The sequence below is a fragment of the Panthera leo genome, chromosome B2, assembly GCF_018350215.1.
Source record: "Panthera leo isolate Ple1 chromosome B2, P.leo_Ple1_pat1.1, whole genome shotgun sequence".
NCBI lineage: Eukaryota > Metazoa > Chordata > Mammalia > Carnivora > Felidae > Panthera > Panthera leo.
The window spans coordinates 149514635-149541465 of record NC_056683.1 but is presented as its reverse complement, the minus strand read 5'-3'; the positions used below and the strand labels follow the sequence as shown (position 1 = coordinate 149541465).

At 56.2% G+C, this 26831-nt stretch overlaps 1 protein-coding gene across 1 annotated transcript in view; it reads right to left on the bottom strand.

Annotated features, from left to right (window-relative positions):
* The window catches only part of KIF25 (kinesin family member 25), a 45460-nt gene that overhangs the window by 12585 nt on the left and 6044 nt on the right, over window positions 1-26831 (bottom strand). The window contains 7 exon segments of the mRNA XM_042940310.1: window positions 3111-3178; window positions 11471-11507; window positions 13313-13401; window positions 15359-15462; window positions 16415-16553; window positions 18648-18770; window positions 24561-24626. Coding sequence (XP_042796244.1) covers window positions 3111-3178; window positions 11471-11507; window positions 13313-13401; window positions 15359-15462; window positions 16415-16553; window positions 18648-18770; window positions 24561-24626 — 626 coding nt within the window.

Below are 26831 nucleotides of genomic sequence, written 5' to 3'. Positions count from 1 at the left end.
GGGTGTCCGGCCTCCCACCAGAGAAGCTGGGTGGAGGCCAGAAGCTGGGAGGCCCCAGGTCCAGGCACGTCCTGGCGGGAAGCTGTGGGCACGGGGCTCGGGGGGTGGCGGGCCAGCTGACCGGCAGGGCCAACCCAATCTTCACTTGCCAGGGGGAAGGCGAAGCCGTCCTGGGGGTCGTCTCCACACGGCCAGCACCCCCACCGTCTCCAGGGTGCGCCCGGCCACACTGCGGTCCTGACCCTGTGGGGTCTCTGACCCTCTGCTCCTATCTCCTCTGTGCCTTTGACCCTTTTGTCTCCCTACCGGAATGTCCTCTCTTCTCTGCCTGGTTAACTCCTGGTTAACAGAACGTCAGGACCGGTGCAGACACCGTCAGCTCACCTCCAGCCCCGCCAGCCCGTAACATGAGCTCAGGGAGGGCTCGAACTCACGACCCCAGGAATCGACGCAAACATGTGGGGACGTCACAGCATGAATGCGTGTAACGGGGGGACACAGCCAAGAGTCCTTCAACTACCTGATACGTCCGTTATGCTCAAAATAATGAAATTACTTCTTATGTTTCTTATGGCATTTTGGGTCAATGGCTGCCACTTTTAATTTGCCATTTTAAAAAATAATAATGTATTTTTATCCCACTTAGAAGATAGCAGTGGTCTTCTGACTCTGGGCCCGTTCATACTTTTCCTGAATTTTTTAGGAAGGAACGTATTTTCCCCTTCACACATATTTATTTTTAAAAAGGAGCTAAGTACTGAAACTGTTGAGAGTTTCTTTCAACCCTGAAATAAAATATTTTGACATTTATTAGTTCCGTCAAAAGCTCTTATAAAATAAACAGTGTTCTGATTTCATAAGACCCATATGTTCTGTTGATTTTGAAGTGGGACAATCCTGAATAAATTCTTCCCCAAAATAAATTCTTACGGAGATTTAAATGTGAATTATTGCTTCTTGCTTGGATGGACAGCGACTGGCGCAAATTCCTTCCTTTCTTTTTTTTGTTCAGCCCAAACACCACAATCGAGACCTTCTCCTTCAGTCTGACCCCAATGTGTATGGCGTGCTGCCCCCCCCCCCACCGGCTCCCCAAAACAGGGTCCCCGTGACACCGACAGACGCGTCCCCGCCCCCAGCGCCCTGCCCCCCTTCCCGGGTCCCACGGCCGCGGCAGGCACACGACGGCCCAGACTTGACCCTGGAAAGGCGTGTGAGCGGCCGGCCCTGGCTTCTCCACCCGCGGTGCCCGTCCAGGGGCTCCTGACAAGGCCAAGCCCCGGGACCTGCACAGACGTGCTTGGAACATGTGAGAAGCCACAGGAACACGAGGGGGATTGAAGACCCGCCCCGTGGCAGCGGGCTGGGGTGGCGTGGCCCTCCTCGCCCTCCTCTTGCTCAGAGCGTGGACAACACAGGACCCGAAACGCCCGGCGAGACACAGGTGGCCCTGAAGGCCCATCGGAGGGAACGTTCCAGGTGCATGAGGAGAGGCAGCCGGGCTGCGGACAAGAAGCTGGAGCTGACAGCCGGCCCCTTTATATGAGGAAGGCCCCCTTTCCCTGGTGGTGTCGTGTCTGAAGCCCACACGGCCACTTCAGCTTTCTTGTTAAAAAAAGCATCAGAGTTTACGGATTGAATCAGGACCCACACGTCAGAATTAGCCCACTTGCCTCCTAAGGTCTCCTTGAAACATTGACTGTATTTTTAAAATGGATCCCGCGCTTCGGCCACGGAGGCAGCAGCTCCGTGGGCACAGACGAGTGCACACAAGGCCACCACTGAGACGGAGAGCAGCTCTCAGCACGAGTCTCCCCCGTGGCCTCCCCTGTGGCCTCTCTTGTGGCCTCTCGGTGGGCAACACCTCCTGCCTCCCAGCTCCTGGCAGAGTCTGGCTTGTTCTCCACCCTCAGGCCTTCGTCTCTTCCAGAAGGTCCGGGTCACATAGAAAGCGCGTTTCGTGTCACAGAACACCGTGTCCAAAGGGGCGGTGCCACCTTCGTCCGCATCAACCACGCTGACACCTCCAGCCACCAGCCCGTGGTTTCGGCATTGGGCCACGTGGACCGGTGGCTTCCAGCCGGCCCTCCCACGTAACTGAGGACGTCGGCGTCTCTCGGCTGCAACGTCTGTACTGACACTTTGCCCACCTGCTTACGGCGTGGTCTGTTCTCTTCCTTTCTGGGTACAAGTGCTTGGTAAGCTTTGTGATTTCCAAAGGTTCGCTCTGGCCTGGGGCTCCCCTGCCCTTTCTCCTGGTGACGTCACACACACAGAGCGGACGGTGTCTGTGGCAAAGCCCGATACATCGTTTTCTTGTATAAATCGCGCTTTTTGTGGCATTTCTGGGAACTCTTTGCTTAACTCGAGGTCACAAAGACTTTTCTCCTGAGTCATCTTCTGAAAGTTTTGTGGTTTTATGCGTTATATTTAGGTCTAGATTCCATGTCAGTTACTTTTTTGCAAAAGGTGTGACCCACAGGGGCGCGTGGGTGGCTCAGTCGGTTGGGCATCCGATGTCAACTCAGGTCATGATCTCGCGGTTCGTGGGTTGGAGCCCCGCGTCGGGCTCTGTGCTGACAGCTCAGAGCCTGGAACCTGCTTCCGATTCTGCGCCTCCCTCTCTCTCGGCCCCTCCCCCGTTCGCACGCGCTCACGCTTTCTCTCTCAAAATAAATACACAAACACTGAAAAGTGTGGTGCACAGATCAAGGCTCGTTTCCTGTTTGCAGGCTCACCCACTGCTTCGCCACTACTTGTCGCAAAGGCAAGCTTGGGGCGCCTGGGGGGCTCAGTCAGGCATCTGACTTCGGCTCAGGTCATGATCTCACGGTTCGTGAATTTGAGCCCCACGTCCCGTTCGCCGCTGTCGGCGTGGAGCCTCCTTGAGATTCTCTCTCGCCCCTCTCTGCCCCTCCCCCACTCACCATCTCTGTCTCAAAATAATAAATACACTTAAACAAAAAAGACAACACATGCTTTCTCCACTCAATTGCCTTTGCTCATTAGCAAGTAGTGCAAATGATGGGATAAATTGTGACTTTCATTAACCAAATGCTAACGCAAGATTTATATTTGTGTGACTTTGTTTTCTGTGTCAAAGCACTTACCTCTCAAAACTGTAAGTGTTATTAATCGGCGGGTGAGCGGCCCGATCACATTTCACCAGGACTGTTTCCTAATAAAAAAGCGTAAACAAGGCAGTTAAGACACAGCCAGTGCTGCACTGGTAACACTGAGCAGGGGTTGACAGACCGCAGCCCGCGGGCCAATCCAGCCTGTCGCCAGTTTTTGTAAACAAAGTTTTGGTGGAATGCAGCCACGCCCGGTTTACGGATTGTCTACGGATGCATTTTACTGAACCGCACAATTGAGTAACTAAGACATCGACCAGATGGTCCCCAGAGACTGTAACATTTCCTTCCCCTCTAGGGGACACGCCGGCCGGGCGCTGGTACGAGAGGAAAGTCGCCTCCGCGAGGAACGCCCAGAGGAGCTCGTTCTCTGCTACAGACGGGGGTGGGGGGGCGGGGGGGGGTGTGTGCAGCGGCCCAGGGAGGGGCCTCTGCGGGCACTTGACCTCTCGAGTGAGGTGTGAGACTCTCCCAGGACCGACGAAGTCCCATCTCGGACATGTTATAATTTCATTATAACTGGTGGCACTAAAAGTTTTGCTTTTAAAACGCGTGGACTTTGGGTCTTGTCCCGCTGTCTCCTTCAATGCCATCTTGCGCGGACACGAGCAAAGGCTGTCTTCAACAAGAAACGCAGCATTCGATGACTTCTCCTGAAGCGCAGAAACAAACATACACATTCCGAATGGGTTCCAATTCTAAGGCAAAATGCAAATTCATGACCAGGCCTGTAGCAAGAAGTGAAGACCAACCAACATTTGATTTTTCCGTGACAGCCACTGGAGGGTGTGCCTTCCCGGCTCCCTGCGGGTCCCTTCACATATACGCGTATCTGCAAAAATAAATGCGCGTCCAGAAGGCGGCCTGGGTAGGCGCTGAGGGCATAAGCTGTGGAATTCGATGCCATTTGTTCTACACGTGGTTGTTACTTCCCGCCAGCGGCGCGGGCCGGGCCGTGGGAGCCGCGTGCGGTTGCGTTTGGATCTGCGAGGGCCGCCGGTTCGGGTGCTGACCTGGCCGGCGAGGTGGGGCCACGCCGTCCCCGTGATCAAACGTGAAATGCTACAGGCACACAGGTGTGCGTGTGGGTGAGACGGGCTTTGAAAAAGTTACTCAGTGGTGGCCTTGCCAACACACTCGATAGTTAGGCCTTGGATTTCACCGGAAGCATCTCATGTGCGCCTTCCCTTCCCGACACCCATTGCTGCTGCTGCTGGGGCGGGGGGTGGGGGGCGCGGGCTGACGAGATGGTCCCTGGCTTCCCCCCTGCGCTGGTCTCTCCGTCTCCAGCCCAGCGGCCTTCCTTCCAGTCCACGCTTTACGTCACTGCCTTGGAAATCTTTCCAACATGTACATCAGACCAGAAGGGGATAAGTCACCTCAACCGACAAGTGTGAGGAGCTAGTGACAGGACATCAAGCTGTGGGCGCACCATTCAAGGCCTTATGTCAAGCTGCCAGCCGGGGGTGGCAGAGTGGGAGGCCGTTTGCTACCATTAGGAAAAATACGTCAGAGCAGAAAGGGCCGGAAACCCGTCCACGGGGACTTCGGCCAGGACGGAGCAGCGGTCCGTGACTGGGGCCCCCCGTCCCGTCACACGGCCGCCGCTGCCCGGGCACCTTATCTAGTTACTATCCGAAGGTTTGGGGGTGGCTATGTCTGAACACGGCTTTCAAGGAAGAGGTCTTATCCTCAGGGGAGTCGCTAACGGAGAGTTCAGTTCTCCGCTGAGGATTTATTGAGCTCCAACAGTGTGCCAGAAGCTGCCACAGGGGCTGTCTGTCCCCTTATGATATCAGTAATATTAGTATATAATAACAGTAATACCCCCATGAAGGAAGCAGCTCTTAAATCTTAAAAAAAATTTTTTTAATGTTTATTTTTGAGACAGAGAGAGAGAGAGAGAGAGAGGGACAGAGAGAGAGGGAGACACAGAATCTGAAGCCGGCTCCAGGCTCTGAGCTGTCAGCACAGAGCCCGACGCGGGGCTCGAACCCATGAACCGTGAGATCATGACCTGAGCTAGTCAGACGCTCAACCGGATGAGCCCCCAAGGCGCCCCTCCTAAATCTTTTTAACTCCCAAACTCCGCAGGAAGACGCAGGACCGAGCAGTAAGGCACTGACACCGTCTTCAGAGCAGAAGCCACACCTGGCACCCGGACCTAGGATCTGACCACCAGCCTCGGCCCCTCGCTCCCCGCTTGAGGCATATTTTCGTGGTGGTGTTCCTTTAATTTTGTGCCAAGACGTAACCCTAGCCCCTCAGGATGAACGGCGCAGAAACACACACCCCAAAGTGTTTTACTGACGTCTTCAAATGTCTGCGTTTTAACCATAAAGAAAAACAAATGGAAAATGCTAAGGTTTACAACGTCTCACCCAAAAGCTCAAGGGACACCCTATAAGGAACATAAGAAGCCATAAAAACAAGCATGAGTCCAGAAGCTTCCCTGGCTATTTAGAATGTCATCCTACAGTGTGATCACTAGATTTTAAGCAACATCTGAAATGATTCCAAGAGCAAAGTCTCATTTTCCCAAACACAGCTTAAATGTTCTTCCCTTCCTTTCCGAACAAATGCCTCCTCGTTCATAGCACTCAACGCCCTTCTCCTCACAAATAAGATTCATTTCCCGTGGCCTTTTAAGATAATTTCCCTTCATCCAAAATTTCAGGCTCTTGCCCTCTGGCATCCTTCCTCCCGGGAGGGGAGCGGCCGGGTACTCCGAGATGGTCAACGCAGACCTGCGGGCACCGCTGTGATGGGCACACCTGCCTCATGGAATTGCAAGGCTCCACGGGGGGGCATGTGGCAGGCGCCCGGCGCAGTCGGTCGTCGTCTTCCTGACGTTATACCAGTATTCTAGGTACTTATAAACATTGTATAATTTATAGGTTTTATTGGCATCTACATCAATATTCAATGCAAGACACTATCGAGATAAAATTTGAACTGGTGATGACCTCAGACGGGGAGGAGAGGAGGGGGTCACGTAAATCATTGCCACGCTCCAGTTTCCAGGCTGGGTGACGGATTCGCAGAAGTGACCCACAGGCTGGGCCGAGTGTTCCTACGCTCCCAGACGTCCTCCCACGGCATCCCCCCGGAGATCAGGGACCCAGCCCGGGAGGGTGTCCACTCACAGGGCACACGTGCGTGCGAGTGCACGTACTGGTGTGCTGGTCCGTGGCCACTCGGCGGAGCGGGGACAAGACGTGGGCCCCAGCCTGCCGGCTGCTTCAACGCCTGGCCGTGGCATCCAGCCCCACCTTGCCCATCACCCGGCACCGCAGGGGCCGCCAGGACCACAGACAGTCACCGGCTCCGCACTTCTTGAAGGTCTTTGGGTAAGAAGCAGCCACAGACTGCTTCACACCTAGTATAGACCCTATTTGCTAATTCGGACTCTGGTACAACTTGTTGTGTGACCCTGGGTGCTCATTTATCTTCTCGAAGCCCCATTTCCTGCCATCTATAAAATGTGCCGGCAACGGGGTCGGCCCTGGTGCGCCTCACAGAATTCGCTAAGTCCACGGTTCTAAAATTTGGATAAATTAGTTACCTACGAAAGGAGAAAATATTAGGAACTCTGTAGTACCTACTCCAGAGACGTTACACAGAAGAGGGTCATTTTCAGACACCGAGTGAAATAAGGACAGTCCAGTGGAGGGCACTGGGCCATGGCAATGGGTCTTCCGGCAGAGGGGTGTGTCCTTTCCTGGGATGGTGCGCACGCTGGAGACGGGACGAGGGAGAAATTCTTTGTGAATCCGATTTAAAGCCATGAAATAACTGACCAGTAGAAGAAAATGTAAAATATAGAGCTTGAGCTTGAAGTAAGCTGATGGGAAGAGAAAGAGAATTTCTTCCTTAAATCCTTGTAACTCCTTAAAAATGCAAACATCTTTTTCTGATCAAAGTCTGTATAAGTCACACTAGCTGTTGTAACGATTTTCAATTCTTCACAACTGGTTCATATTTGAGACACTAAATCTGGGTTCTAGAAAGCCCCTCTTACACCCACAATTTCACCGCAGGAAAGAGCAGATTTCACAGGCGTCAAGAAGCCGAGTGACAGAGCCGAGGTGCACGGTTAGCCTGTGACTCCGGTCTTCCGATTCCTATCCTGTTTCGTTGGTGGCAGAACGGATAAGAAAGCCCCAGGCTGTGGAATGAACTAGAAGCGTGTGTACCATTCGCTCGTGTGCACGGAGACACGGCCATGCCAGATCTAGTGTCATGGTGAACAGAGGGTGAGGCCTACACACGGGGGTGCAGATGAACTTCACAAATCGGCGGCAGAAAATTATGTGCGATTCCACCAAGAACCCCAGAGAAGTAAATAGATGCGGGGGTGGGGGGGACACAGATGGTCTCATTCAGACTGGGATGCCCGGGCAGGCTGAGTGGAAGGGCATTCTGGAAGGAGGAAAGCGCATGAGTCCTGCAGGCAGCAAAGGGCTTGTCACGTTCAAGGCCAGTGTAGCTGGGAACAACGCGTATGTTCCTCTGCACAAACAGAGGTCAGAATTGAGACTTTCCAGTTTCTTCTTCAAGCCAGGAGGCCCACGTATCTGACCAAACTGTATCTTCAAGGACTGCTCTCCCCAGCCACAGAGCAGATCGGAGATTCGGGAGGGCGAGGTCGGCGAGGCCCAGGGACAGGAGTGTGGCCCCAAGTGTGAGAGCGATGGGAATGAACTAAATCAGACCCAGGGGAGATTCCTCCTGCAGAACCGACAGGATCTGAGGGGCACTCATGAGGCAAGAGTCCACAGGGACTCCCACATTTCTGGCACCAGACACCGGGTGGATGACTCTCCCTTGCGAAGATGGGGAGACGGGAGTAAGGGTGTGTCCGCAGGGAAAATGCGGAGCTCAGGTTGGGATGTTCTATGTCTGAGCTCATGTAAGCATCCCCAAATACCGGCTCGAGACGCAGAGGTCTCCCTCAGCGTGCTTTCGCGCCTCATCCCACCAGACACCGGAATATCCGGGGCGTGACCGCACGTCTCTGCCTTCTGCGTGAGCCGAAGCTGCTGGCAGATGTCGCCGCCATCACGGTTACGGCGAGGACCAGGTGAGTCTCGGTTAGGGGACAAGTTAAGGACCCTATGAAACATTGATCATTAACAATTTTGTCTTAGGGATGTCAAACCCATCAGTCTTTGTCACGCGCCTCTCAGAAAATGTTTTTGACCTCAGCTGCAGATATTTGCAGGAGAATCATTTGACCCCTAGGCTTCCTTAGCTGTATTCGGAAAGTCAAACCTGTGACTGTCAAACTGAATGGCTTGATAAGAGTGAAAAATAAGGGGGAGCCACAGACAAGCAGATAAAGCTGCAAATCTCTTCTTCCATATCTGATTGTCAAACAAGCAGATGCATGTTAAGTGGGAAATGCACCTAACTAACCCTGAAGACAGCCACCGAGAACTAGGGACAGTGGCCAGACTCCTCCCTGCGAGACTGATTTTATTTACAGTGTGAATCGCCAACGATTCAATGTTGGATTAGGTCGCAAACTGCAACGCAACACTGTGCCACACGTGTGACACAGACTCTCACGCTCTTCAGACTCGGGAGCACCCGTGGGAGCCCAGAGCCCAGAGGTCACTACACTGACCGCTCGCCTTCTCCGCACATTTAGTGACACAAAGCTCCGGAACCAGCAGCTCGATTAAGTTAAAACACAACTTGGGTTCCACTCAGTCCTTTAAAGAAAATCCAAAATGACCCAATCAAAAGAAATGTTATCTTGATGCGTAAAATATAAGGAAACACAAAACCCTCAAACTTCCGAATTTGAAAATTCAGTGGGAATTTGACAGGAACCGGAGAGGACAGTCATGAGGTGAACACACGACAAAGAACATCTATAATAGAAAGCAGGGACGACAACAGGTCTTTATAAAGCACGTGAGGGCCAGGTCTCGGGCTCGGAATACATTCTCCCACTAAAAACTGAAGGTCGACCAGTACACCCGCAGATCACGCACGGTGCAGAAAGGACCAGTGCTTGACCACGGATACTCCGCGTCTCCGCCTGTAGAAGGAGATTTAACAGGATGCATCAGGGCTCCTTTTCACTCAAATTCCTAACAATGAGAATTTAATTTGTCTCCTTTTGCTTGACTCAGTCGTACTGGTGTTTAAGGCGACAGACAACGCATCAAGTGACAGACAAAAAAAAATCCTTCAAAACAAGGACTTTTTAAAGTGCTTATTTGCAGAGACCGTTGAAAGAGTTTTCGATACCGCTCTAATGGTTTCCTGGGCTGCTGTGTAAAAAGAAAGCCGTCGATCCGTGAACCGAAGTGGCTTTAGGAAGAGTCACCGCAGATTATGACATGTGACCACCATAAGACAGACTCCAACGACGGACCTTGTCGGGGGGGCGGGGGGGAGCAGCCCCTCACGGCTTCCACCCGGCACCGCCGTCTAGAGGACCAGGGTCTGGGCATCAATACAGCTGAGAGTTCACCTTCCACACGCTTTCTAGACTCATGCAGCAATGGTCGTAACAAGCGGCAGTGAAGTGTAAGCCCAACGTATCTTCCCGTTTATTTACGGAGACGCTCAACCATGCACAAAACTGGAGGAAACAGGATACTGAGAGCCGTCACCCAGCACTCTTGACATTTGGTCCATCTTGTTTTATACAGATGCTCAACCCACCTCCCATTCCCCTGGCATATTTTAATTTAAATACCAGACAACACAGCATCTGATTCTGCTTATGAGGACTCAGTTTTTCAGCACAGCCCCCATGCCATCACCATCTCACTTCAGGCAGTTAGTACAAACCCACACGTAGTCTGATTTCTCTGGTTGTCCCCAAAATGTGGTTTACAGCTGACTTGTTCAGAGACTGTGATTATGAGCCTGGGGCGTCTCCCATTCTGCCTCCTCTGCCCTTCTTGGCGTTACTGATTTCTCAGAGGAATCGGGTCACTTGTCCTGTGAAGTGTCTCACGTTCTGACTTGGCTGATTTCTTTCCTCTTGTTCAAAATGGCAGACCCCCAGACTCCATTAGATGTGGGCTCAACTTTGCAGCCCAGTCTCTTCACTGGTGGGACTGTAGCACCTCATGGCCTGTGGCCACCTCGTCACATCTCAGCGTCTCTCTGTCTGTGACCTCATGGCCCGTGGCCACCTCCTCACGTCTGAGTATCTCTCTGTCTGTGAAACTTCTAGTGCTCTGGGTTCTGGAACCTTCCGTGGTAAAGATCCTGCTGTCCCCTAACCACTGAAGACTGTCACCCAGACCTATTAGGGCTTTCGAGTGGTGACTTCTATTCTTATCACTTACTCTGAATTGATTAGCTAGAATCTTCTGAAAAGAAAAACTTTCTCTCGTAGTACTTGTGAACTGAAGGTTTGCGTAGAATTCTGTACTTTTTCAACCTGGCTCCAGTCACGTCTTGAGCTCCATTATTTCACCCTACGTCAGTGGGCATCCCTTCTGCATTTGTGGACACAACCCCACCGTCTTCCCTACTCGCTTTACTGCCCGGCACAGCCTGTGTCCCGGGCGCGTCCTGTACTCCCAGCAGGTGGAAACCACGGTCTGGGTGCTGGGCTTCCCACTGTCGCTTCCAGGCCTTTTGGGTCGATAAAGCTAAGAAACACGCAGGTTCTAAAGAGAAAACATGGGGCGCCTGGGTGGCGCAGTCAGTTAAGCGTCCGACTTCAGCCAGGTCACGATCTCGCGGTCCATGAGTTCGAGCCCCGCGTCAGGCTCTGGGCTGATGGCTCGGAGCCTGGAGCCTGTTTCCGATTCTGTGTCTCCCTCTCTCTCTGCCCCTCCCCCGTTCATGCTCTGTCTCTCTCTGTCCCAAAAATAAATTAAAAAAAAACGTTGAAAAAAAAATTTTAAATAAAGAGAAAACAAAATTGTGGGCTGGTAGCAGACACGTCCGTTTCATAATTTTAAAACGACACGGTTCATGAGGAGCCACGTCGGTTCCACGCTTGCGTTTCTTGCCTTATGCTCAGACCACAGGTTCCGTCCTTTCGTGCGCTGGCTGACTTGGGGGCTGGAAAACCAACGAGAGCAGAGCGGCTTTCCTGACACACACACACACCCACAGTGAGGAGGCCCGCGGCTTCACACAAGGGACGCGCACCCGGCCTGCGTTAATTTCTTGCTCCAGTGGAAATCCGGACACAGAACCCATCTTTGCCATCTGAGGAGGCACGGAATAAAGGGGGAAACTCTCCTGTGTTCACCCGTCTCTGGTTTACGCCCAGGGGTGGACGTTTCTGGGGCCCACGGGAACCACCACACAGAGAGCTCCTCCAAGTGCGGCGTGCTGGAGATGTGACTCACGTCATCGACGGCGTGGACCACTTCCGCAGGCACAGAGCTGGGGGTAAAACAATGACAATAATGACCACGCACATCACTGTGGGGGGTCCTTCTCTTTCCCTAATCCCCAAACTCTTCTCTGCCACTGTCATTTCTGCCGGGCCCTCCTTTTGTGGTCGCTTCCTGTCCTTCCCACCGCCCCCCGCCCCGTCCTCTCCTTGCCTTTGGGTTTGTCTCGTCACCCCTACTTCTGCCCCTCACCCCTGCTCTTGTATCAGCGTCTCAGATTTTCTCCCTGCTCCTCATTCTCGTCTCTCCTCCGTCCTTCCCACGTTATCCGCCAACGTTTTCTCTTCTGCCTCTGCTTTTCATTCTACGTTCCCTTCTTGTGTCGTGCGGGGGAGACGGACAGATCTACGACCCGATGCCTCCCGCAAGTGCAGCTGTGGGGCTGACTGATGTGCACACAACGTCACACCAAGGTCTCCGCCTTGAGGACCCTGGCCGTTTGAAGGCAGTCATGAATCTGGCAAAAGGCAACGTGTCGCAGAAACGGAAGCTAAATGAACGTAAATGATGTAGGAACACAGGCACAAGGTCAGGAAGCCGCTCGGGAAGCTCTGAGAAGCTAGACAGCCAGGAGCAACAGCGTCCGGCAGAACTTCCCGCAACGGCAGACACGTTTCTGTGTCTAAGCAGCGGCCCGACATCAGCAACGGGAAAGCTACACGTACGTGAAAACACCACAGTCTGGAGCTGCTGGCTGCTGTGTTTCCAGGTCCTTGGACCTCTGACAAACGGCACGCGGCAACCAGTCAGCACGGCACATACGTGTTATGCCCACAAAAAGAAAAAAATATGCAACCACTGTCAAAAAGGTACAAATTGTATTTCATGCTGCAGGACTGACCAAGGGCCTTCTAACGACCTTCCCAAGCCAAGTGCTAGACCGTATGATGCAAACGTCAGTGTGGCCCGAGTGAGGCCCTTACAGCAGAGCAAGGCTTGGGCAGACGAGGGCAGGACCCTGACACGAGCCACCTCACAGGGCAGAAGGCAGTGCCTGTTCGCTGCGGACCTGCTGACGGGACTGACCTAACGCAAGCAGGGGACAGTGTGAGGCCCGATGGAGGGCCTAGAATGTGGAATCCGTCTGGCTACAAGGGGGAGAAATTCCCACCGGGGTTGTTTCCTCGTGGGAAGAAGGGAAAGTCATACTTAGTAGGGTTTTCAAGCAAACGGCCAACCAAAATGATTCCAGATAATTCCGTTATTCATTAATACCGTCAAAACTCTAGGTCACAAGGGGCGCCTGGGTGGTTCAGTCGGTTGAGTGTCCGACTTTGTCTCAGGTCATGGTCTCAGAGTTCATAGGTTCAAGCCCTGCCTTGGGCTCTGTGCTGATGGCTCAGAGCCCGGAGCCTGCTTCGGATTCTGTGTCTCCCTCTCTCTCTGCCCCTTCCCCACTCACACTCTGTCTCTCTCTCTCTCAAAAATAAACAAACATTTAAAAAATTAAAAAAAAAAGAAAAAAAAAGCGTAGGTCACAAACACAAGCTGAGTCAGTACTAGTTATGTTTCTGCGCCCCTGAGGGGCCTCTAGGGTAAATACGGGAGGGTGCTCCTCATACAGAGAGAGGACCAGCGAGAGCCTGGCCCTGCCGGGCACCGAAAGAAGGCTGGCCGCGTCGGTGGTCCCGCTGCATCATGATGAGCAAGGCAGCTCCCCACCCACCCCCCACCCCAGGGACAGACACATCCTGCTTTGGGGCCAAGGGTAGGAAGATGGGAGGCGTGGGCGATCGCTGCATTTTCTATTGTGTTCCTTAAAACACACACACACACGATGCGAAAGCAAATCACCTGTTCTGTGAAGCTGGATCCTCGGGTTCCTCATCAAAAGGCAACAAAGGGCGGATCCGGCAGTGAACCCTGATATTCCCTTTCAGCTCCTACGACAATAGAGTTTGTCCCTGTGAGCTCAGGGGCAAGGCTGAGCGGACGGTCTATTTCCTCAGAGAACGCGGCCTGACGACCGCTTCCCCGGGACGTGAGCGTCGCGTTCCCCACCCACACCTTGGCTTCTGATCAAGTCCCCACAGAGTGGCACTGAGCAGTCAGTGTTATTTTAGGCTTTTTAAACATCCACACTGAAGCGTGTTCACTTGGCAAGCCATCATCGTGTGGTGGCGAGTGTCCAGAAACCACCTCTCGATGGGGACCCGCGCCAAATTTCTGAGGCATTTTGGGAGAAGTTTCTGAGACCTGGTACTTTTCCAGACCCCGCCAAGTGTTCACCCAAATCGTGGCACGATGTGGTACTTCAGAGACAAAGGGCAACGATGTGGGACAACCGCTCCACGTGCCCCCGCGTGGAAGAAGGGAGCACGTCCGCACGGCCCGGCTCGCCTCGGCCAGGCTGTGCCCAGACCCCCCCGACGGCGCGGGTCTACCACGTCCGGGTGCCCCTGGCTCCACGCTGCACCCCGCTCTCTGGCACTGTGCGCGCGTCCTTTGCCCGCTGGTCCTTTCACAGCGACGGGACCATAACGAAGATGTCTATCCTTCCTCCACACGACAGCGTCAGAAACTCGAAGTCCGCCACCGTGTCCTCCAGAAGCCATCCTTCTCCACTCACTCCCGGGGCCCTCGCGCACCTCTCCCTTGGTCTCTGCAGCAGGGCGACACTGCTGTCCAGACCGGGGACCAAAAGGCACCAAGATGCTTAGAAAGTGCGGGTCGGCGGGAAGCGTGCATGCGCCCCGGTGTCATGGTGTAGAGCTCGGCCCAAGGAGTGGCTCAGGCACAGGGAGAATTACTCCCAGGCGGGTCTGGCCGTGGAGGGAGCCCGGGGACGGGAGAGAATCTTCCCAGGAACCACCGGGTCCTGGGGCTGCTGGTCCACGGGACTGTGAGCCGGGCCGGGGTTCAACCACACCACCGAACCTCACGGAAGTTCACCCACCAAACCGTCAGCTCTGGCCTCACGGCGTGCAGAAACGAACACCTGAGTGTGCACACTCTGTGGGCCGCAGAGCTCAGCCCGCGGACGAACGTGAGGGGGCCATGCTTTGCGCCCTGCGGATGGGGGAGGAAGAGCTGGGGCCGGGGCTCGCTAGGAAGGCAGCGCTCTGAGAATCCTAGGTCCGGTGCCCCCTGCGTGGCCCTCCACCCCCCCACGTGCCCCGGTGCCCCCCCCCGTGCGGCCCTCCACCCCCCCATGTGCCCCGGTGCCCCCCCTGTGTTGACTTCCACCCCCCCACGTGCCCCGGTGCCCCCCCCGTGCGGCCCTCCACCCCCCCATGTGCCCCGGTGCCCCCCCCGTGTTGACTTCCACCCCCCCATGTGCCCCGGTGTTCCCCCGTGTTGACCTCCACCCCCCACGTGCCCCGGTGCCCCCCCCCGTGTTGACCTCCACCCCCCCATGTGTCCCAGTGTCCCCCCTGTGCGGCCCTCCGCCCCCCCATGTGCCCCGGTGCCCCCCCGTGTTGACCTCCACCCCCCACGTGCCCCGGTGCCCCCCCCTGTGTTGACCTCCACCCGCCCATGTGTCCCAGTGTCCCCCCTGTGCGGCCCTCCGCCCCCCCATGTGCCCCGGTGCCCCCCCGTGTTGACCTCCACCCCCCACATGCCCCAGTGCCCCCCCCGTGTGGACTTCCGCCCCCCCATGTGCCCCGGTGCCCCCCCGTGTTGCCCTCCACCCCCCCATGTGTCCCAGTGTCCCCCCTGTGTGGACCTCCGCCCCCCCATGTGTCCCAGTGTCCCCCCTGTGTGCCTGGAGTCCCCCGTGCGGACCTCTGTGCCCACCCCCAACATGCCCCGGTGCCCCTCCCACCCCCGGCCTTTCACTGGGGTCCCTGCCCAGGTCCCCTGTGCCGCCACCCTTCTGGGAACCCGGACCGCACTCACCACCAAACGGTTGTGAAGCACCTTCCTCCTCTGCTTCTCTAGCTGGTACCTCGAGTCCGCTTCCTGCAGGCATCGCTCCAGATGTCCCGCCTTGGACCGCCAAGCTGCAACAGTGGTTTACCCCTGTGTCTGGCAGGTTTCCTGGAGGGCAGCCTGCGCTACATCCTGTCTCCCTCTTCTCCCTTCCGGTTTTCCATAAAACACCTCACGTTTTCAAAGCCGAGAGACACTATTTTCCATAAAATAACAGCACTGTCCCCTTTGCTGGAGCGCGTGACATGTAGGACCACCTGTGTGGGCTGAGTCACCTCACCTGAGACCCTTCAGGAGAGGCCCTGAACCGAATGCACCAAAGAGGCACGAGACCCTTAGGTACTCAGTGATTTGAACTAAAATATCTGGGGGCACCTTGGGGGGCTAAGTCAGTTGGGCACCCGCTCTTGGTTTTGGCTCAGATCATGATCTCGCAGTTTGTGAGTTCGAGCCCCGGAGTCGGCCTCTGTGCTGACAGGTCGGAGCTTAGAGCCTGCTTGGGATTCTGTGTCTCACTCTCTCTGCCCCTCCCTTGCTTGCTCGCTCGCTCTCTCTCTCCCTCTCTCTCTAATAAACTAAAATATCTGTCAGCCCAACAGAAACCTAGTACGCCTTAATTCACACAGTGCCACGGGGCCAAAGCACCTCCCTCCATGAGCTGCCTGTTGGGTAGTTTGAGCACATCCCGTCCTGACCCGATAGCGGCCGAGCGCTGTGGGCTTCCCAGATGTGAGGAAAGGGCTGAGCGGATCGAACGGAGCCTCACACACACTCCAGGAGCCTCCGGCACAGGACGTGCAGCAGGGACAAGGTGCCAGCTCAGGGACGGCATCGAGGTCCAGAAAGCCTCTTCGAGTCACCAGAGGAAACAGGGACTCCCTGAGGAGGGAGCGCGGCCAAGGACCGCAGCCCCCACGCACGCCAACGACCGCCTGGGTGTTGGCTCTTGCCCCTGTGCCCAGGCAGGCGCATAGTCAAAGGAGAGGGAAACTTGAACCCCCGGCAGGTGGGGCCATGGCTTACACAGCAGAGCCTGGTGTTGGAGCTGTGCCCTCTGGACCCCCTCGGCCACTTCAGAAAGACCTGTCTGTAGGTGGTCCCAGAAATTCCTGAAAACTTCCAGAAAAGAGGCATGCAGTGCCTTTACGTCTTGCTTCAGTGCCTATAGAGCAAAAATATACAGCACTGAGGTAGTGAATATTATTAATCACATAGCGTTATATATAATAATTTCCCAAGTGGCTATAAAATAAGAACACAGCTGCCTGGCAAAGACAGTCACGTGCCGATTTATTATGAACTAAATCTACTTAAAGCTCAAGTTCTCAAAAGCTAGATGAAGGACAGGTTTTGTCCGCTGGGTACTTGCTTGTGAGGATGGCCGGGCCCCGGTCCCACGTCGCCCTCCACACACAGCTGCAGGGCTCTGATGTATTATCCAGACCGCCTGCTTGGAGCCACATTGTCCTGGGCCCATGTTGAGCGCTGTGGTGACCCCGTGCTTAGGGGACACACGTCCGTCCGGGTGCAGGTGCGAGAGCCTTCAGAGAAGTCTGAGGACAATGCAACTGATAAACAGCATCCCCCACGTCAGGGGCTCTTCCCTTCTGATGCGACGGGAAGGCTGTTTGGCCCAGAGAAGGAAGGTGCAGACGTCCTGCAGCTTAACATCTCCTACGGAAGGAATCGCGAGATCGTAGCTGACCCGAGATAGAGTCGTTTGTTCCGTTAAACCTTCCTTTTCTGTAACGTGGAGACTGTTCCCATACGTTTGGGAAACGTTCTGCTAAAATGTCAACACTAAATTGAATTACGGTATTTTATTACATGGAACGCATGTAGAGTTACGCACGATAGTCAAAGATGGGTCCGTTTCACTCAGCGATGAGAGCGCAAAGAATTAATTTATATAAATCTGTTCTGCAGGCACTGACGCCGTGCATGGGCCGGAAAAAGAAACCTCTAAGGGCAGACTAATCGTGTTTGCAGATGGCATTCTTGTTGTTGTGATAATGATCTTTTTTTTTTTTTTCCTTCTGACTTTCACCCAGGTCACACTGTTTATAACAAAAGGTGAACAATACTCCCAACCGGACGATGGTATAAAAATACACCCCCGCACTCTCACCCTGGGCAGGTGCCAGCGTGCACTTCTCTTCCCAGACGCCCCGGCCGTTCCACAGGGGCTGCGTCCACGGGATGGCAGCGACACTCGCCCTGTTTAGCCTGACCTGGACAAAGCACTTCTCTACCCTTTGACGTTAAAATAAACAGGAGGACGACTCTGACTCTGGCATACAGAGCGGCCGACAGCGGTTCTCACGGCCCGTCTCACAGCCACACGGTGTTCTTCCCTCCTGTCTCTGCTCAGGAGCCCAGTCCGGGCGCCCTTGGGTGCGGAAGTCCTCGCTCTACCCAGCAGGTAGTGGGGTGGAGGGCGGGACCCCCAGCCGAAGACCCTCACAGCAGGTTATGAACGCAGTGATGCTTCTGCAACCTCGCGAAGGCCAGATCAGCAGGCTGTAACGGAAAACCTGCATCTCCTAACTGAGAAGCTTTGCTTCGTGAAAAGACGGCTTCTTGAGCAGATCTATTTTCGGGGCACCTGGGTGGCTCAGTTGGCCGAGTGCATGACTCTTGATTTTGGCTCAGGTCTTGGTCCCCAGGGTCATGATGATGAGATCTGAAGTGGGTTTCATGAGCGAATGGCTAAGAAAGGCGTGAGACATTTTTGGTGCAAAAAGGCGATTTTATTATAGCACGGGGACGGGACCCGTGGGCAGGCAGACTGGCACTGGGGTCATGAGGAGTGACTGATGACATACTTCCTAGTTTGTGGTGCGAGGGGGAAGGGGACATAGGGGTTGAAGGTGGCTTCCAGAACTGTGAGGGGCTGGCTGCTGTGCAGATAAGGTTACTGTTCGCCTTTAACGAGACGTGAGCACCAAGGCAGCGTGAGTTCCTTGAGGACGGTCACGCTCTGCGTGCTTCACGTGTCAGCGGGCTGCGAGCCGTAAGGAGATTGCATTTCAGCCACATTTCTCTTGCCTTTGGTTCCGTCATCAGTGGGATCGGGCCCGGCCTCGGGCTCCGCACTGAGGGTAGAGCCTGCTTAAGATTCTCTCCCCTCCCTGTGCCCCTCCCCCCAATAAATGAACAGGAACAAAAGGAGAAAAGTGGACCTGTTTGGACCGGCATAACATCCACAGTTTCACCAGAACACAAGCGAACGCGGCCGCGGGGCGGGGGCTCCTACCTGAATCACCGGGCAGAGCCGGAGCAGGGCCGCGTGGGGGCTTCTCGGCAGCCGGGCCCGCGGGCCGCACGGGGAGCACAGCCCTGCAGATGCACTTCCACTCTGTCCAGCCGCTCCTTGGTACTGGTGTGTGGAAAACACAAAAAGGGATTCGGCGTCTCAGCACGCTGGAGTGGATGCGTTTTCTCCGAGGGGAGGACGCTCACGGCTTGCCGGCCGTGCCCCACGCGCTAGCAGGGGCACCGCCCTTGCCGCAGAGGGAACCCACCCCGAGCGGCCGCGCAGGTGGACCGCGTGGGGACCGGGCACAGGGCGGCCGAGCTGAGGGCGTGAGCGTGCGGCAGGCGCAGGCCCAGGCGGTCCGGCGACGCAGCGACGGAGAGAACGGCAAGGGGGACGGGTCAGGGACAGGGTCACCGTCTGGGCGGGTTCTTCAGATTTTCCCGACAGATACTTGTGTAGAAGGAGCTGGGAGCTCCGTGGAGCAGGAGAGAGTGAGGGGACCATCACGGGGGACGGAGAGGATGAGTCAGGACCCACTCGGGGACACAGCCGGGGACACAGTCGGGGACAGCCTGGCTCGGCTGGGAGATGATGCAGGGGGTAGGGGGGGACAAGACAGGGCGTGCCCCGTGGTTGTGGCCGGGGCAGGGTGGCTGGGGAGGAGCGGCACTGGGGCCTGAGCCGGAGGTGACACGATCGGGAGTTTGCTGCGTCTCCCACGGCACCTGCTGGAGTGCTTCTGCGTCCCACCGAGTCCCTGCAGCCAGGAGACACTGTGGGCGGCCTGCCCCCCAGGGCCTCAGCCAGGCCTCCCAGACGCAGAAAATGGACGGCCAGGCCGGCGAGAATGCGCAGAACTGCATCACCTACATAACGGGTACATTTGTCCCGTGTGCAAACCCGAAGATGCACAGCTCGGAAGCCGCGGGACGCAGGGATAAGGGTCCCTTCGTTCCAGGAGCTCGCTGCTCTGTTTGGGGGGAGCACAGGGGAGGAAGCAGGACACGCGGGTCACCGACGCAGGTCCCCGCAGCAAGGAGGAGGCCCAGGGGGCCTCTGGGGTGGATGCGGGGCTCGGGGGCATCTGTCCTAGACTGGGGACGGCGCAGAGAGCGGGCGGGACACTGTCCGCCAGAGGAGGAACTAGCGGGAGCACCAGCTGCTTCGAGGAGGCCTGTGCCACGACTGGCCAGGCATGCGATGGCGCCCCCGAGGACCTGCACCGCCGAGCATCATCGAGCATCCAGGGTCAGGGGTCCCAGGGGTCAGGAGGGTGGGGCCCCACCCTGCGCGGAGGGTGTGCTGAGCCAGGCGCCCCTGCGGGCAGAGCAGGGGAAGCCGCTGTGTGCAGGGGGCAGGGGGCAGGGGGCAGGGGGCAGGGGGCGGGTGCACCTGCCGGGCACCAGGAGATCCTCTGCGAGCGCTGGGACAGCGGGCACGTGGGGACAGCTTTTCCGCTGACTGGGGGTTCAGATTGCAGGGCAGCACGGAGACCCCGGCAGAGACCGCACTGGGTGGTAACCTACATTCCTGTTTGCACACCAGCCTCCGGCAGCACAGTGCCCACGGGAAGGCCCACGGTGCGATGCACGGAGCGTGGCGCCCAAAGGTGGCGGACTCGACAGGCCCCCGGAGCCAGAGACCCGGGTGCGCGCAAGAGGGGGGCTGGAATCCCGGAGCAAGGTCTGCAAATGTGGGTGGCGAGTGAGGAGAGGTCCTAAGATTGCTGCCGGCAGGACAGCCAGGAGCCCAGGCCCGGGGGCGGGGCGGGGACGGAGAGCCAGCCGGCTGCGGGCCAGAGGCGCCTGGGCCTGCGGGTTCAGATGGGACCTGGCCGGGGCCACCGAGAGGAGCAGGGGACCCAGCGGAGATGCAGCCACCCCCTGGGACGGGTCGCTCCCGGGGGGCGTCCGCTCCAGGCTGAGCTTCAGGGAGGGCTCCCCGGGAGGGAATCGGCCGTCCCCAAGCTACAGCTGCTGGATCACCGTGCACCGGCCTCAGTGCACAGCCTGGTGACTCGGTGTGTGCATACACGCAGGGACAAAACACGCCTCGTGTGGGTCCGTCACCACACAGACTCAGGCTCGCAGAATGTCTACGGTTTCTAAGGGAGAACCAGACCCAGGAGAGAAACAGGAGTCCGTTGTCACGGCCACAATTAGCAGGACCCCAACACGAGAAGCTGCCGGGGACGGCCCTGAAACCAGCTCTGCCCGAACTTCCGCGGGGACGGGACCGGGCACCGAACTATCCCCGAAGGAGAAACAGATTCCAGTGTTGCTCAGCTTTCCGTGCGAACGTCGGCTGCTAGCCCGGCGGAGGCCGCCGGTGGCCTGCTGCCATTCAGTGCCCCCTCCTGTACGATTACACCCCCATTCACCAACGTCCCACCGAAAGCAACGTTTCCCTGGGTCTCTGGCAGGTAGGATGTCCATGTGACCCAGCACAAGTCACTGGGTAGGATTTCTGAGCAACGACTTAAAGACAGACGGACGGACAGACGTGGCGGACGTGTTGGGTGTGTTCCCTCGTCTGCCTGACTCCTCCTTCCCAGCGTCTGGCCTTGGCTGGGACAGCTGGAGCCCCAGCAGCCACCGCGGAAGCAGGAGACACCGGCTGCTCTCGGCAGCACACAGCCCCCTTTGTCCAGGACACGGACGGTGGGTGCTGGCAGAGGAGGAAAGCGGGACCACAGGCATACTTGTGGATGCCACCAGCACCTGGCCCCGGACAGCCCTTCCCCCCGTCCTCTCTTCCTGCCGTATCCAGCAAAACGCAATCCCTGAGCGAAACGCACAATGAACAGCGGTGTTGGGTCCTCCTGGTTCTGGCTGATTGATCTTCCAACGACTCTCTTCGCTTGAACTTCTATAAGATCTTTCTCTGTTGCCAAACACACCTCTGCTGGTGTGTGACTGTTCTAACGATGCTTCTACAGCACATCATATAGGCAACCTTGCCGTCAGCTGGGCAGAGGCTGGCAGTCTCTGGGCCCCGGCGGGGAGCCCGCCCTGCAGATCCCCGGTTCTGAACGCCGTGCCCGTCAAACTTTGCCTCGGTGTCCTTCCCTCACAGAGATGAGCTCCAGAGAAACACGACGTGCACGTTCAAGGCACTGCTCTCAGCAAATAGTTATTGAGGCACTGATTCCGCCTCTGGTGACAGAAAGGAAGCAGAATAAACCAGATGGTGGTTTTAATTTGGCCCGTTTGCTCAGTGGGGCCTCAGGGAGCCGCGGATCGGGTTCCACCCACTACCTGCGAAGCAAGGAAACGTTCTGTCAAAAATATCCATGCGGAAGCGGAGGGGAACGAGAGTTCTGTCAACTTTCAAGGTCATTCCATCCCGTCCTTTCGTGAATGCCGGAGATGCGGTCTGTGTGTACCTCTGGGGAGGGACCTCTGCGCGTCGTCGTGGGTCCGTGCCGTCACGGCGCCACTCTGGGCCTGCACTGTGTGTTGTCGAAGCCGGCGTCTTCCCTCGACTCCAAACTGCGAGCATGAGTGTGTTCTTTCCGCCCAAGCTTTAGGCTGGGACGCTCGTGACCCTGCACCAAGCACGTCCGTCTCCTTCCCCAGGAGCAGCGCGGACGCCCTAGCGGTGTGTGCGACGGGGAGCGGCCACAGAGGTGGCGGCTGGGAAGGGCCACTGCTTAGGCTGGAGAGTCCGTTACTTGTGGACGGGAAACATTCAGAAGTGTGAACAAGTGAGGCAGAGAATCTGCAAAGCGGGGAAGCTCAGGGAGCCCGTCCGTCAGCGTCAGCGGGATTATGAAGACGTCGGAGAACAGGTGCCCGCGGCGGATGCTGCATTACATGCGACGGGTGCCGGGCGCACGTGGGCAGAGACTGCAGACAGCTGGGAGAGCAGGGGCTCTGGGGGCTACCTGCTTCCATCCCTTGACACCGAAGCAAAGTAAAGGCCCTGGACGCAGAAGGCTCAGACCCTCCGGAAGAAAAGTGAGGCACAGCCAATACCGAAGCCTGTGTTCTAAAGTCCCTCCCTGGCACTGACGGTGAGCACCACGGTGATCCAGAGGAGCACGACGTAGAGTCACTGAGCACTTGGTACTGGGAGGCGGGCTGACCGGCTTCCGGGGCTGGTCTGGTTTTGGAGAAACAGGCGGAAGCCGCGAGCCTCCGGGAGATTGGGGGGCAACGTGGGAGAAGCCCAAGCACCCCGCACGAGGGATGGGATCCGACTCACGTGGGGCGAGGGAGACGCCGAAAACAGGAGCCGTGAGCAGCCACTGTCTGCACAGGGACTTGGCAATCCAACAGAAGACGGTTCCCGGCAGGGTCCCGTGTGCACCTGACTCACCACGCGGACCCACGCTGCCCGCTGTCATCCCAGTCACCCCGCCACCTGCAGGTGAGCCAGCGGGACGTGGGGGCCGCAGAAATGAAGATTTTCTGTTTCATCATCATCAAAAATGACGAAGAGGGACTTAAGCACACAAATGCCAAAAAAAGTCGTCAGGTTTATGTAACTGACATTCTGTGCCCAACAATCGTAAATGTAAAAAAAAAAAAGTTAATTTCACCCAAACGGTGCTTGGAGAATCCTTTAGTGCTTTGTGGCGACCCTCGCCAACAAAAGCTGGTGAACCTCCGCGACCCCACCTGCTCCGTGCTCCGGCTTCGCGGCCTCCACTCGGGGCTGGAAGTTTCTCTAGAGCTCCAGCCGCTGCGGCTACAGGGGGCTCCTGCAGCAGAAGAGGGCACGGGCGTTGCCCGCGGATACTGGCCTCACCCGCCTTGTGCGGGCACGTCCCTGGACCCGGGGGGCCATGGTGGGACGCGGGGGAGACGTGGCTCTTCGGGGCACAGGCTCAGACAGGCTGCTCGCTGCCGTGACCGTTCACGTGCACAGGCGTGGCTGGTGCGTGAACAAATAAATCAGTCCTTCATCAAGAGGCAGCAGGAGCAGCCGTAAATGAAGGCACAATTTAGTGAGACTCATTTTTGTCCAGGGAAACTTGACAGGGTTGTTCAAGGAGTGTCAAGAGCCCGGAGACCTGATTCTGCCTGAGCCTCCGGGGAGAATTCTGAAGGGGTCGGAATTCACAGATGAGGACCTCACGAGTGCGTTAGTTTTCTAAACTTGCCTCTGTGACAGATCGCCGCCAACCGGGAGACTGAAGACAACAGAAACATGTCCTCTCTGGGTCCCGGAGGCCAGAATCCCGGGGAGCACGGCCACATTCCGGCAGAGGCTCTGGGGCGTGGTCCTCCCACCTCTCCTGCGGCCACCCGGGGGGGCCTGGCTGTGTCACCCCAGTCCTCACGGTCAGCGTCTGCAAACGTCCCCGCTCCTCCTCACGGGTCTTCTCCTCCTACAAGGACGGGGATGGCACACGGGCCCACCAGGGTCTCCCAAAGGCTGCAGCGGTGCACTGGGCGAGAACAGTGTGGACAGAGACCCCCGAACGCTCGCCATTGTTCTCCTTCCCTTCTAGGAGCAAACCAGCAGGAAAAGCGGGCAGAGGCATCTTTGAGGGACGGTTCTTCCTTTCGGTGAGGTACGCAGTCTGGGCTGAGTCATGCGGGCGTCTATCCCAGGATGGCAGGGCCGGTCCAGGAGGTGGCAGGATGGGCGATGGGGTCAAGCGGCACCACGGGCTTCGGGGAGCACGGCGTCACGGTGCTGGGCAACCGCTCTTTACCGAACACAACTGCACACGCAAACCGGGTGAAGTTACCGCCTGTAAGTCGCACCTCAGCGAAGCTGTTTGGAAAATCACATGCACCATGAACTTGCTCCTCACTACATGCTCGAGAGCGCGGGGAGAGACGGGAGTGGAACCTCGTGTGGTCATGGGGGAGACAGTCCCACCGGCTCAGCCAACGGGAGGGAAGGCCCGGACGGCGGCCCTGAGCCCCTGGCGCTGCGGACGCGGGCGTGTGTTACCTGTGCCAGCCTCAGGTGGAGAACTGCATTTTCTGTTTCCAGATCAACTATCCACTCTTCTTTGGCCTAAAACCGAGGACCAAAACAGGACATTATCAGTTTAAATGACACTCATCAGTACGCACTTCCATCCTGAGAACCCTCTGGGGAAGGAAGCCAGCGCCTGCCTCAGTGAAGCACTGTGGGGGGAGGTCGGCTGGAGTGGGGGCCCTGCACCCCGTGTCTGCAACCCCCATTCCAAGTGTGGTCCCCAGAAGCCAGGGGCTTGCTGGGGGCACCGAATCCTGCATCAGGGCACATACATCATACCTCAAACTGCTGAAAAGCCCCCCCTAAATCCATCAGAATCTACATTTAACAAGAGCTCAGGTGACCTATATGCACAGATCTGGAAGGCACCTCTGTAAGGCTTCTGCTCACCAAAATCGGCTTCTCTTTCAATTTTTTTTTTCCCCAGTAGGCTCCATGCCCAACGTGGGGCTTGAACTTGACTTCACGACCCTGAGATCAAGAGTCACACGTTCTACCCGCTGAGCCAGCCAGGCACCCCTCTTTCCTTTTACTAATTCATTTATTTAAAAGATATCTGCTAGAAGTCTGTCACATGCCAGGCACATGTCGGGGTGCCATGGATACAGCAGTGAACCCATCAGGCGTGGGGCTCCCATCCTAGTGTGTAAGGGCCAGTGTGTGGCTGGGGGGGGGGGGGCAGCAGCCCCGTCACAGCTAAAACAGCGACGGGGGTTCAGAGAGGGGGAGGAGGGCCAGCGAGGAAACCCAGGGCCAAGGGGAAAGTCTGAGCAAAGGCCCTCGGGTGGGAATGAGTTTGGTAAGTTAAGGGGCAGAGGGACGGGGAGGGGAGGATGAGGGGGCCAGGGAGGGTGTGGTCTGGGAGGAGGGATGGCAGGGAAGAGGCTGGGTTTTGCCTGCAGGGTTTCAGGCAGAGAAGTTTAAATACTAGCTTTTTACACCGAATGCTGGGAAAGCCAGCAGCTGGAGGCCTTGGTGGTCAGGAAAGCAAGGGGTCCGGGAAGGCAGCTCACGTGCCGCGGTCCCTTCTGTGGGGGGTCCCTCCCCATGCCCCGTGACTCACAGCCCACAGAGAACTGTAACCAGTTTAGGTCAATCTCTTTGTGACGGGTTATGAAACCGGAAACCTGGGTGTCGTCTAGACCTTCTGCTACCACGCTCAGTTGATTTTACCTCTTGAAGAAAACCTATGGAGTGTTTCCACGAAAGTCCACTCGATTCTAAGATGCTACCCCGACTAGCTTTATGGAGATGTAATTCCCTTAAACGCGAGCAACCCGCCTGACATGCACAAGTCCTCGGCGTTGAGTGCACTCACATTGTGCCACGTCGCCAAAATTACGTCACAGTATATCCGCTACCCCAAAAGAAACCCCATCCCCCCCCACGTACCCTGATCCAGCTCTAGGAAAGCATGAATCTACTTTCTGTCTCTACAGATTTGCCAACTCTGGACATTTTGCATCAACGGAATCATATGATATGCAGTCCCTCGTGACCGGCTTCTTTCCCTGGTCATCACACTCTCAAGGCTGAACCATGTTGCGGCATCAGAATTTCATTTTTTTTTATTGCCTGACAATATTAGATCGTGAAGCTAGACCACATTTATTTACCCATTCATCACTTGAAGGACATTTGGGTTGTTTCCACTTTCTGGCTGTTAGAAATAGTAGTGCTGCTGTGACATTCCTAAACGAGTGTTTTGTGCGGACGCGCGGTTCCCCTTCACGGTTCCCCTTCACTTGAGCACGTGCCTAGGACCGGAACCGGTTAGCATGTTGAGGAACTTCCAGACTGTCTTCCCTGCACGGTCCCACCAGCCGTGTATGAGAATTCCATTTTCCACACCCTCGAGATACTTCCATCTGTCTCTTTGATTACAGCCACCGGGGCGTATCATTGCCACTTGATCTGCATTGCCCTGATCGCCAATGATGTTGACTATCGTTTTCAGGGTTCAAGGCTTGCTATTCTTGGGTTAAATTTCTTCCAAAGCATTTTATCATCTTTGACTATCTTGTAAGTGGAACGGTTTTCTTAATTTCATTTTTGTCTTTTCATTGCTATGAAATAGAAACACAACAGACTTTTTTGCATATGGATCTCATATCCTCCAATCTTGCTGAAATCACTCACTAGTGCCAGGAGCGTTGTTTTTTTTGGTGGATTCCTTAGGATTTTCTATATACGAGATCATGTCATCTGCAGACAGAAACAGTCTTATTTCCTCCTTTCTGG